Raw genomic sequence first — 13,087 nt, forward strand, 5'->3', positions numbered from 1 at the left:
GCATCTAGATCATGGGAAGTAATAGTGCCACTGTATTCTGCTCTGGTCAGACCTCACCTGGAGTACTGTGTCCAGTTCTGGGCACCACAGTTCAAGAAGGACACTGACAAACTGGAACGTGTCCAGAGGAGGGCAACCAAAATGGTCAAAGGCCTGGAAACGATGCCTTATGAGGAACGGCTAAGGGAGCTGGGCATGTTTAGCCTGGAGAAGAGGAGGTTAAGGGGTGATATGATAGCCATGTTCAAATATATAAAAGGATGTCATATAGAGGAGGGAGAAAGGTTGTTTTCTGCTGCTCCAGAGAAGCGGACACGGAGCAATGGATCCAAACTACAAGAAAGAAGATTCCACCTAAACATTAGGAAGAACTTCCTGACACTAAGAGCTGTTTGACAGTGGAATTTGCTGCCAAGGAGTGTGGTGGAGTCTCCTACTTTGGAGGTCTTTAAGCAGAGGCTTGACAACCATATGTCAGGAGTGCTCTTATGGTGTTTCCTGCTTGGCAGGGGGTTGGACTCGATGGCCCTTGTGGTCTATTCCAACTCTATGATTCTATATTCAGGGACAGGCTGCTTCAGGATTACTGAAGTCATTTTTACCCTTATTGTTATAGGACCTGATCCAAGGAAAACAAAAACCGAGGATACATAAAGGTGAGGGGGCTGGTGTTATACAATATCCTTAGTACTCAGCTCAGTATCACAACCCACAGTGATTTTGAGGAGTCAGATCCTTTTGGGTTTTCGTAACTTGTTGGACTCATGTCTTCTTTAATGGAAATAGTGACATATGCCATTCCCTGTCTTTCCTATAGAGTTCGTATCCAGAAATCAGTGCATCACTGGTTTCCCTCCATGTTATTTTTGAAATGTAGGGACTGCACCTGGTATCTTCTGCATGCAAAATATATGCTCTACCACTTGCCCAGTCAGAGGAGCTGGGCTCTATTAGGCAACAATTTTAATCTAGGCTACATTGAATTTACTGGATTTATTGCATCTTAATAGTCATGCATGGGATCACACTGTTGGGGCAGCATTTGTCATGGACCAGCAGTACACAGAGGAGTGGCGGGAGGCACTAGCTGGGGAATCCTCATGGGAAGACGTCTCAGAGCCAGGGGATTAGTGATGGGACGATGATGAGTTAAAGAGGGAACAGACTGGGAGAAGGACGAGTTGGAAGCTGAAGAGGTAACAGGCTTTGTGAGCAGGAAGAGTTTGACAGAGAGCAGTGGAGACCCAGAGCAGAAGAGGAGGCTGGAGAGGAGGGGGGCCCAAGAGGCAATGATGTCAGGCTGCTGAAGAAGCCAGGGGGTCTCCCCCTTCTGCTGCAACAAGCTCCCCTCCCCCTTAGTTTCCCAGAACCTGAAGAGGGTGGAGCAAAGACAGGTAAGATGAAGGAGCCTCCAGATTGTTTTGGTAGGACCCAGGGAGGAGGAGATTTAGGGAGCTGTGGGAAGGCCGCTCACATCTGCCTCATTGGAGCAAGATCTACTGGGAGGAGTTGCTGTGCTCATTAGGCCTGGCCTCCTGCGCGGTATTGTTTCTTTGCATAAAGAGAGTTAACTTCACTGACACACTGAGTTACTACTGAGCTACTCCTGACACCCACTCTGACAGTGTTCTAGGCTGTCTAGCAAAAGCTTTGACCTGTATGGGGATGTGGTTGCAACTTCTTAGTGTGAGATTTCTTCCATAAGCTGATTAAGGAGTTTGGTTAATATTTCTTCAAACCTGCATATGTGAGTTGCTGCTATTTTTGGATATACAATGGGGCTTTGCTGTCACTACAGTGAGAAGAGGACATGCTCGAATAGGAGAAAATTGATAATTGTGTTGTCTTGCAAGGCAGCTGAAGAGCTTCCCAGAAAGAACTGCTGCGCTGGAAAACTAATTGTATTAAATGAATTAATAAAAACAGAGAATTGTGGTTTCATACCAAGTTTATTTCTTTTTTTTCCTCATTAATCACTTCTTTGCACAACAACAACCTCAATTTGACAATGAAATGCACGTGGTAGATTTAAAGGAATCGGACGAGGCTTATCTTAAAGAGTGAGAAAAGTCCATTCATGGCACTATTACACATTCTTTTTTCCTGTCTATTTGGAAAGGACAAAGACAGCACATGCTGCATCCTAAGAAGTGAATCTTGTGCAAGGCCAACAACATTCAAACAGACTATCAGGAGGGAATAGGAGGGCAGTTCGGGGGGGGGGGTACGGGAACTGAAACACCATCTAATTTTGAACAGCTACCTAGGTGTTTTGAAGTCCGCTTTTGTAGTCTGAGCCTCCTTTTGCATGAATAGGAGCCTACTTTTAGGGTCATATTTTTACATAATGCTTATCAAACAGCAACCTTTACAGTTCACTTGTGAAGGTCTCTCCATTTTATATATGAAAGGTGCTCACCAGCCTTTTAGCTCAGTCATAACCATGTTTGCCCAGGTAGTAAGCTTGTTTGGTTTGATTGGACTTCCTTCCAAGGAAGTGTAGCCATAATACCGGTAGTTGTAGAGAAAGTTGATCCACTCATCTGCTAACTAAAATAAGAAATCCAGCAAGCTTGCATCCTTTCTTCACACATCTTACGCACCTCTAGCATCCAGTGGTCACTACTCTCTTTCCATTACAGTAAGCTTATGCATTGTAGAAACTGCTGAGATGTGCCTATGTTGTCACTGCTCAAGAGAGACAAGACCACAGAAATAGCTTTATTAGAGATCCTTAATATGAAATCTGCTATACAGTAACATCAACAGGGCCATAAACAGTCATTCCTTGCCCCTTCCAACTGTCTCTTGTATCTGTGTTTGTGTGTGAATTTTGCCACATGCATTTAGTGATGTAGTACTAGCTGGCTATAAGTGTACTTGAATGGAGCCATTTGAGCCAGGCAATCAATAAAATATCTAGAGCTACTATAAGGATGTTCATGGAGCAGCAGGAAACTTCCTTTATGCTGTGATTGCAGTTCTTGGGCAATAACCACTTTGCAAGAGGACATTTAGGGAAGTGGTTCCCAATTAGCTAAGTACTGCAGGACACTCACCCCCCACCCCCATTTTTCAAAAGCCAAGTCACAGACCACCTACTTTTGAATTTTTTTCTTAATAATAATAGTACCCCACCCATCTGACTGGGTTGCCCCAGCCACTGGGTGCATTTTATTATGTGAATGGTGCCACAGACCCCCTGGGCGGGTGATGCAGACGACCAATTAGGAACCACTGATTTAGAGTAAGTCTCCCCCAACAAGAACACTGGCTTTGTTCAACAACACAGCAACCAAATAGTGCTTGAAATGAAAATTTCCTAAGTATGCATGTACAAAGACCATTAAGTCCTTACAACCTCTCCCCCCCCCCCCCCTTAAAGGCAGGTCTGTGGCTCTCTTAAAATAAGTGGAATATTTAGTGCTTGGAATATGATACAGAACTGTTGTAGCCCTTCTTTGGATTTACTAATGATAAATTGCAAAATTTATCTTCTCTTGCACTGAGCAGGGTCCACCAATATGCATATGGAAATGTGGCAACTCAGCTTTGAAAATGTGTAAAGCCACTCTGGGACTCCTAAGCATTGCTTAGTCCCTCTCAGCTGATTCCCTCCCTCCCCCAGCCTTAATTTTAGTTGCTGTGGCAGTTAATTTGGTTCATAATCTCTCAAAGCAGCATGCATTTCAGTAGCACACCTAAATGTTATTAAGACTGAACTGTATCTAGGCACAGATACATAATGAAGAATTTCCAGTTCCATTAATTTTTTTTTTATAAAAGTAGGATCTGCAACAAAATGCAGTGTAGAACCACTCCTGTTCAGGATACTTTTCCATGCACATGATGGTCTTTGGTCCCCTCAACTGTTAGCCGGTGTTCTACAAGCACTGAGCATGCCAAGTCCTCATTGCAGACTGTTTTTAGGATTTTTTGCTTACTCCTTTAGAATCTCCCAATTTCTTTTTGGGGGGTTCTAGGAATCAAACAGACATGAATTTAATTTGTGGATATGTGCACCACAGTTAAGAATTTTCTCCACAATCAATTCAAGTGGGTACCTGCCCATTTTATTAGCCCCCTCCTGATTTCTTTGCACCATGAGTAAAATATCCTTATAAGCACCCATTGTAATTCAAGTTATATCCAGTTCTATAGAAAAAGTACTTTCTTGGATGCACCGATTGACACTGGATAAACTCATCCCCTGGCTTCCCTGATACATCCAAATGTAGAGATCCTGATGCATTTGGTATCATTTTCTTTTCACAACATAATGCATCTGTACTGATAACACCTGATGCAAATTTCCACCTGACAGCATGCCTGATAACATCAGCGTACCCTTGGATATGCAGGCTATATCTCAAGGCACTGAAAGAGTTAAAAGTGAAGGAAATAAAGATCCCATTCTTCATATCTAAGTGAGCACTACGGGCAGAATTCATTGACTGCCTAAGGCAGCCTTCCCTGGTATGGTGCCCCCCAGATGTCTGGAAGACACAAGGTTGGGAAAGCCTGGCCCTAAGGGCTAAGCTCTTTTGTGTGTGTGCATTGGCCATTTGGATCTAATACCGCAGAACTTCCAGAGACAGCCTTCCAGATATTAGATTCTCACTTCCATCAGCCCTGGCCAAGTCAGGGATGATGGGAGCTGTAGTCCTACAACAGCTGGAGAGCACCAGACTGGCTGTCCCTGGTATAGTGGATGCACACATTTGTAAATCAAGCCTAAGACTTCCAATGATTGCACATATTAAGAGTCTCCAGAACACAAGTTATTCTTCAAGAACAGCATCACAAAACCAGGGCTGGTTGTGCATCATTTGCTACGTAGATCTGAAATGGTGAATGGGACCCAAGGAGCAGCCACAGAACACACTGAGCTCCGTAACTGTAGGGTCAGAAAGTGGAAGGAAGCACCTACAGAGAATATGACACCTCTGTCTAGTTGAAAGTTGCCTCTAGGTAGGCTGGATCATTTGGACTTCAACAGACGAAAACTAAAGTGGACCCAGACCTTTCAGAATGTCAAGACTTCCTTGAATTTCCCCCCACTCTGCCCTTTTCCTCCTACCATCCTCAGAACAGTTTATTCCAGTACCTGCTCAACTTACTATTGAATTCTCACACTTTCCCCCCTTGTTTTGATCTGTGTTTCTATCCCAAATCTATAGATTTCTTCATATGTGAAACAGCCCATCTGTTCCAGTAAGCAAAAAAGACTGAGAATGCACTGATATTAACTCTTCCTGCTATTACTCTGGCCTAAAGGTAAAGGTACCCCTGCCCATACGGGCCAGTCTTGCCAGACTCTAGGGTTGTGCGCTCATCTCACTCTATAGGCCGGGAGCCAGCGCTGTCCACAGACACTTCCGGGTCACGTGGCCAGCGTGACAAGCTGCATCTGGCGAGCCAGTGCAGCACACGGAACACCGTTTACCTTCCCGCTGGTAAGCGGTCCCTATTTATCTACTTGCACCCGGGGGTGCTTTCGAACTGCCAGGTTGGCAGGCGCTGGGACCGAACGACGGGAGCGCACCCCACTGCAGGGATTCAAACCGCCGACCATACGATCGGCAAGTCCTAGGCGCTGAGGTTTTACCCACAGCGCCACCCGCGTCCCACTTACTCTGGCCTAGTTCTCACCAAAGCAGTAAGCTGCATAACTTTAGACTGTAGGTTGGACTTCATGATGGAATGCTCAGACATTCTTTACTATAAAAACACCCCTGCACATACAAATCTAGGTATCAGAGAAGAGCTTTAACCTCCCCTTATTCCTGAAATGATAGCTTTCCATATGCATCAGATTCTGTTTTTATAGGGAGGAGCATTCAATCATGTGAGCCCCCAGTTGCAGCCTGAAGTGGTACAGCTCAGGTAGAGGTTGTTCTCCAATGACAAACTATGGTAGGTTCCATGCTTGACTCTAAATGCTTTTGATGCAAAATGGATAACTACCAGAGTGAATGCTGCTTTTGAGCTTGTGCTCATGACTATGACATTTCTAGTTGTTGTCACCATTATTATCAATATCAGCCATCATAACCATAGTACTAAAAACAGTATTTACAGCAAGTCAGAAGTACACACCAAGCAAACACCCAGCACCACAGCAAATAAGACATCGTTAACATCTTGCAGACATTTTCCCAGGTCCCACCAGAGGACATGGGCACTGAGGACTGCAACCACTTCTTACACACAAACTCTATTTTTCCTTAAAATTTATTTAACATTTTAAACTATCATCACTATAGCATGGATGAGATGATTCTGCATTATACACAGGTGCTTTTCTAGGATTGCTGCTATTTAGAAACTGATGCAATAGCTCAGACATTCAAGCCCAATTCTTTCCTGGCTCCAAGCACCTGTCTTGCCACCCCTGGGATGATGCTTCTATTTTCTTTCTGAGCCTCTGAACAAACATTTCATTGTGACATGGCCCCTTTCTTTGGAAACAAAGCTTTTCTGCTAATGCCCTGGTACTCCCAAGTGGAAGGCAGGATGAGTGCTGGGGAAGGGGCACAGCTCCACCTGACCTCCAGCCAATTTTTGTCTGTGCCTTGACTGGATCAGTTGGCTGAATGCTCACCTGCCCCAGATGGCTTCCCTAATGGTTCCATGGACCTTGGGGGGTCTATCCAGTCTAGATTTTTCTTCTAATGAATCTAGGAGGCACACAGTAGTCATGCTTGAGAACTATGGCTCTAATATGGCTGTAAAGGCCTTTTCTACTAGAAAAGAAATTGTCTTACCCCATTTCTGAATTTCAAAGAGAAGCAGTTCCATAAGAACCCTTACCACCAAAGAGGAAGTAATAGTACAACCTAGACAAGAGAGACACTGGGAGAAGGAGGGGGAAGCATCTACAACATGATGTCGCTGACAACATTGGTGCCCCCAAAGTGGCACATGGGTCATCAAACCGCTTACCTGATGTCTGAAAAGGCACAACTGAGTTCTGACCAGAAACCACAAAGAATGGAATCATTGCAGATCCAGGAAAACAAAAAGAAAGGAATAGTCAGAGGGAGAGATACTAGGCTCGTATGTAGCAATACCTACTCAAGGACAAAATACTTATTTGTCACTGTTGGGGCTGGCATTGGAGTAAGTTTTGGTGCTCCACAATTCAGGCCCTTCCTTCAGTGGGAACTCTTTAAGATTTTGGAACCAATGTGGATCTATGGCCAATGCAGGTTGAACTTAGTTTGATGTAGGCTGAATTGTATGTTTGATTGTGGACAGTCATTGTCTCTCAGCCTTAGCTTTCATCTTAAAAACTGGAATAAGGATGAATTTTTTACAGGGCGCAAAAAATTGCATTGCAATGCCCTTTGTACTAAAAGTGCTATCTAAGAGGTACTTAAGAGTAGCCAAAGAAACAGCCTTGCATACAGGTAGGATCATTCTCTAGCCCACACAGTAACTACTTAAATAACTGGAGTGTCATGAGATTAACTAGGGTGACTCTGCTGGAACTGGAAGGAGGCAGATCTTCAATCTGAACTAGATTATATTACCTAAAGAGATTAAAGGCCTACCCCCACTTTCCATGCTTCTGGTGCACTGAAGAGGACTGTCTTAGTGGTTAACAAAGCACCTTTTGGCTTATGGGACATGAAGGATTCATCATGTGACAGATGAAAAACTCCCAAGCTACCAAATGGTCTCAGTGACATATCAATAGGTTAGAAAGAGTTGTTAGAAAGGGAATGTTGATAATCCTAGTATTTTGAAATACCACTTGTATTTGTAAACAGTTTTCTTCTGCAGGCTTCCCAAGTCTGTTTTAAAATTAAAATCCGTCTAGCACATCCTGATTCCTTTGCACTACTCTCTAGTTTTGGTCCCATCTTTTCCCTGTATGCATGCACTATACAGTATGCCAAAAACGTGTCACGGAGAGCTCTCTAGATGTAACAGCAGATTGACATCATACTCTGCCCCAAATTGTGCCAATTCCTTTCCTTCCTACAGAGCACTGCCTCCCTACACTGTTCCTTTTGATCTCATCTGTGAAAACTCACTCCACAGGACGTACTTTTGAAGGAACAGACCTGGGCCCCCGACTTCCCCCCAAAAATGCTTTAAAAACACAACATGTTTAGCTGTGGGCACTGCAACCTTATGCACACAAAACTAAGATACAATCCTCATTGAACTCGGTGGGCCTTGCTTTTGAGCAAACATGTATACAGTTGGCCCTACCTTAAAGCTCTGCCTACAGTAAATCTCTTCCTGTCAGACTGGCTGTTGCATTAGAAACCAGCATTCATCCAGCTATGTCTGTGATGGGCCACAGGGCCTTCTTAGACCTTTGCCAGTACTTTAAGAAGGCCCCAGTCCCCACCGCCAACCATGCAATAGCTGCTGAGGAGGCAATAGTTGGACATTGCCAGGAGGTTCCACCTGTTCTGGAAGGAGCTAGGCAAGGCTCTTATTCATCTGCCAGAGGGAGGCAAAGCAGTGCAGCTGCTGGGCCTCAGCTGGAATGAAAGGTGGGGGAACCTGGAGGACATTTAAGAGCCTCAGAGATGGGGAAGCGGGGCAGTGGAAGTTCAGGAGACAGGCTGCCCTTGTTTCCTTGCCAGGGGCCATCTTCAGACTCCTTAAGCCCCACTCAGTGAAGTCAAATAGAGAATAGTTTACCTGGCCTCTCTTCCTCCACACAAACACATGGAAGTCCTGGGCTTAAGTCTGCCAAGGCCAACAGTATGGAAGCCAGGCACCCAAGGAGAGGGGGCCTACAGAAGGGCTGCACTTGCTGTTGAGAGCAACCTGGGGCATGGCAGAGGCTGGCCTGCTGAAGGAGAAGACCTGAAATAAAGTCATTCTTGCAGCAGACTAGAGGGGAGTCAGTGCCTTCTTTGACCCCTTAGCTATGGGTCCAGGGGAAATAGGGAGCACCGTCCCCCTCCCCTGGGGTATGGCACAATGTGCCATGAGGCACATCATTTCTATAGTGGTTGACTTTTTCTTAACCCTCACAGCAACCAGGTGGCATTCTTTAGGCTGAGAGACAATAACTTGAAAAGGCCACCCACTGAACTGCAGAGTGGGAGGCTGACCACACATACTTCACCCCCGAGCCAATGCCACGTCCAGCCTAATGGGTGAGGCATGCTTTATTTTTTAGATTCCACTATAAAAAAGAAAAGTTTTCTGGATTTAAATGTCAAAACACACGCACGTGGAATGGCATATGCATATTTGAATGGCTGGTTTTCCCTGAAATTAATATAAAAGCAAAAGCTAGGAACTTATGAAACTGCCTTATACTAAGTCGAACCATTGACCCATTGAGCTTAGTATTCCAGAAACAGGCTGGCAGCTGCTCTCCAGGAGTTCAGACAAGGCAAAGGGATGCCAGGGATTGAACCTGCGACCTTCTGCATGCAAAACAGATACTCTAAATACTGAGTGATTGCCCTTTCCTTATATATTTTCTCAGTTGTGGCTGCTTCTGTTTTATTGAGAAAGGGGGCTGGATCTAGCTATTTAAATATGCATGTGCTATAAAACCTTCATTTTAAATTTGTTTACTGTTTTAACTTTTTAAAAAGGCAGGATAAAGCCCTTTTCTTCCATCAGGCATTTAGGGACTGAGGAAGATTAGGGTGGTTTTTGGTTTTTCTGGTTGCAGTTTCTTTGAATTTCATTACAATTTTGAAAGCATAACACTGCCTTAATTTCTGCATTTTGATTGTTTTAATACCACGAGCAAGAAGGAGGATTATTAATTAAGTGAATAATATTGACAACTGATGGTGCCAAGCATCTATTTTGCTGTTTAAAGTTGGGTAATTTTTGGACCCAATTGTTTTAGGGGAATGTGTATATTGGCTCCAACAGACCTTTGGACTGCTGAAGATTGTATTTGAACATTTCTACTAGCTATGCAGAATCATAAGCTTTACTTTTGGTGGGGAGGCAATATTGAAATAAAAAATATTCAGTTGCTTTCACGTTTGTATCTCTGAAACATCACAATTAACACAGATGCACATGTTCTACCATTCCTCCGTTACTTTTCCTAGGCAGTCTCCCCTCCTTACTTATAGGAAGTTACAACAATCAGAGATGGTGACAGAGGGTTTTATGTCCTTTACAATATAGTACCTGAAAAAAACACAAAGGTGTGTGATCTGTACTCCAGTTCTGCCTCCTGTAATGCTACTGACAAGATGCTTCCATCCTTAGGGGGAGGTGTGGCTTACTACCATATTTAGCTAGAGTCCTGCACCTTGTATCTTTTATGATGACGTGAATAGTCAACGTGAAATACTGGTATCTGAAATACTCCAGATTTCAAGATACCTCTTGTTTACCACAGAACTTTTGATCATGCAGTGGCCTTGCCTAGCCAGTTTCTTTGCCCTGAAGAGAAATCTTGTGAAAATAAAAGCATAGTTCAATTCATAGGCATGATTAGGTCTGAGGCTAAACAGGCTCTGAACTACTAAGTTAATTTACCAACAGCTCCAAATCAGACAACAGAAAGCAAGGAATAAGCTGCAAGAGGCTCTTTCTAACCAAATCCCTCAATCATCCAGTCCCTACTTCAGCCACAGAGAAAGCTAAGGGCTTAGTAGGTCCTTTTCACACATTGCAGAGTGGCAGACACATATTGCCACTGAAGCAATGCCCAGCAAGAAGCCATAGCCAATACTGGTTCAACTGTGTTGCCCTCACTTTACATTTCAAGTGTACTTTTAAAAGCTAGATTTATGTCTTTAAAAAACCCCGTAACATGTGAAATTGCCCATTACCCTACTTGTCAAGAACAGGCTTCTCTTTGTCCAACTGCACACTGTTGCTTCACTTGAGACAACTACCAAGAGCAGCCCATGCTTCATAGAGAACAGTCCTCACCTTCACAACATTGCCAAATATGTTCAGCGTGTCATCTTAATTTTTGTGCATTAGTTTAAGGTTTATCTTTTTTTTTTCCTGAAGAAAAGCCCGAAGAGAAGCTGGTTTATGGATTCTATATTTAATGTTTGTGGACTAGTTGCTATTCTGCTGAGAGGCCCCTAGGAACCCCCACGAGTTAAGGATACAGAGAGGAGAGAGATATGAAGCTTGGTACACCAGAGGGAAGGGGGGGGGGGAGGGAAATGGAAATGGAGAAATCAGATGTTGCCTCATCTAGACAAAAAAAAAAGTGTTGAGTTTTGTTTGTTAGTTATTAGGAAGCAGGTGCTAGTTGTGTAGAAAAGCCCTTTATCCAGAAATCTCTTCCCGCTGCTCCTTGTTTCTGCGCACCTCAGCTGCGTGCAATTCCTGAAAGAGACAGAAATGAGATGCAGTGTGAAAAGTATCCATGGCAGCTGATGCTTCCTTGCTGGTCTCAAGCAAATTTCAGTGGGACAAACTTGCTAGTCTGCTGCAGAAGAAACAGGGGTCTTTAGGCATCTTAAAGACTAAGGGTTATCTCCAACTAAGACCTGCTCAGAGTAGACACACTGAAATCAATGGATTCCAGTAACCTGAGTCCTTTGACTTTAATGAGTCTACTCTGAGTAAGACTTCATTGGCGATCACACTAAAGACCAAACTAGATCTTCTAGTGTGAGCATTGTGATCAGTTCTCCTTTGGTTTTTAAAAAGGCGAATGCACTGGGAAATGGGGTGGTGGATCAGGGCTGTGGTACTGAGGGAAAGGGGCTTGACCCTTTCTCATGTGTATTTCCCCCATCAAAATCACTCATTGTCAAGGAGCTGCTCTGTGTTCCATCATAGTATCGGAAAATTTTCCCCGTGGGGAGCAGCTTGGGGATGGGGGTGGTCTGTGTATTTGGATCAGGGAAATGGGGCTGGGGAAAGGACACAAGGGAGTCCCATCTACATCTAACCATTCCATTATAGTACTGTAGTTGCATTTGCCCTTTAAACCTCCCCAGATCATTTATTTCATTTGTCTGGATTTCCCAAAGTTTATATATCATTTGATTATAATAAAACCTCAGAGCAGTCATGGGTCTCTAGCTGTCTCACCTACTTGCACCCTCAATCAACAACAACAACAACAATCTTTATTACGGTCCAGAGACCCAACAAAACATTACAAATCAATACACAGTTCATACAGCCTACCTCCAGGTTAATCAAGCATTTTGTTTAGAATATAGGGCTCATTTGTTCTTGCAACCACCGATAAAAACTTTGCCACTGCCAACGTTCTAGCTTTTGTCCGGTCTTTCAGTAGGAACCTGACATAGTGAGCCTCTGATTTTCCCAGGAAAGGGACCAGCAAGGGTAGTATCAGTTCAGCCCTGGCCTGCTCATACTTTGCACAATGCAACAAAATATGTTTTATGGAATCGATGTCTTGAGCACACGAGCAAAGTGTGTCCTGGTAGGGAACTCCTCTCAACCTACCATCCAGCACTGCAGAGGGGAAGACATTTAGTCTGGCTTTGGTGAAAAGCCTTTGATAGTTAGGTACTGTCAGGTTTTTGATGTAAGATGTTAACTCAAAGACATACCCATATTGAACTCCTGCTGCCAGCGGACTACAGACTGCATGTGATCAAGATCGCAAGTCACTGTGTGCATTGTCCCATAATCTTTGCTTTAAAACCTTTTGGGCGCCTTCGTAACCCAGGTAATACAGTTGGGGGGGGGGGAGACAGACCAGTAGAGGTGGTTTTTTTAGCCATGGTTTTCTGCCATTTGCTGACAAATTCCTCATTGGTCAAATGTTGGTACAGACCCTTCCCTAGATTAAACACTGAAATCCTGAGCCAATGTTTTAGGGCAGCCCACTACGCTCTAGCTGAAATTGGGCATTCACCAGATTCCAACAGAAGTACGGAGTTGGGGACGCAGTTAGGTACCTGCAGCAGAGATCGTAGAAATTTTGCCTGAAAGCCATCTAGCTTTGGCAGGTCCCCATTATGCCAGACATTTGCTGTATACAGGAGTAGGGAAACGGGCTTTGCGCACCCTCAATCTAATGTATGAAACTATTAAATTTTTTCTCAACATGCAACAGCTGCAGCAAAAAGTAGAGTTCATTTTGTTAACACAGTTTTTAAGGTGCCTTTGAGTGGAACAAAGGGGCCCCACA

General features: G+C 44.0%; 1 protein-coding gene and 1 long non-coding RNA gene across 2 annotated transcripts in view; one reads left to right on the forward strand and one right to left on the reverse strand.

Annotated features, from left to right (window-relative positions):
- LOC310708908 overlaps positions 1–3,769 on the forward strand; it is a 6,156-nt gene extending 2,387 nt beyond the window's left edge. The window contains exon 3 of the long non-coding RNA XR_014527193.1: positions 566–3,769. This is a non-coding gene — a long non-coding RNA (uncharacterized lncRNA). The remainder of the gene's footprint in view (positions 1–565) is intronic.
- STMN3 (stathmin 3) overlaps positions 1,931–13,087 on the reverse strand; it is a 29,873-nt gene continuing 18,716 nt past the window's right edge. The window contains exon 5 of the mRNA XM_083507819.1: positions 1,931–11,298. Coding sequence (XP_083363945.1) covers positions 11,239–11,298 — 60 coding nt within the window. The 3' untranslated portion in view covers positions 1,931–11,238. The remainder of the gene's footprint in view (positions 11,299–13,087) is intronic.

The sequence above is a fragment of the Podarcis liolepis genome (assembly GCF_965112155.1).
Source record: "Podarcis liolepis genome assembly, chromosome: 6".
NCBI lineage: Eukaryota > Metazoa > Chordata > Lepidosauria > Squamata > Lacertidae > Podarcis > Podarcis liolepis.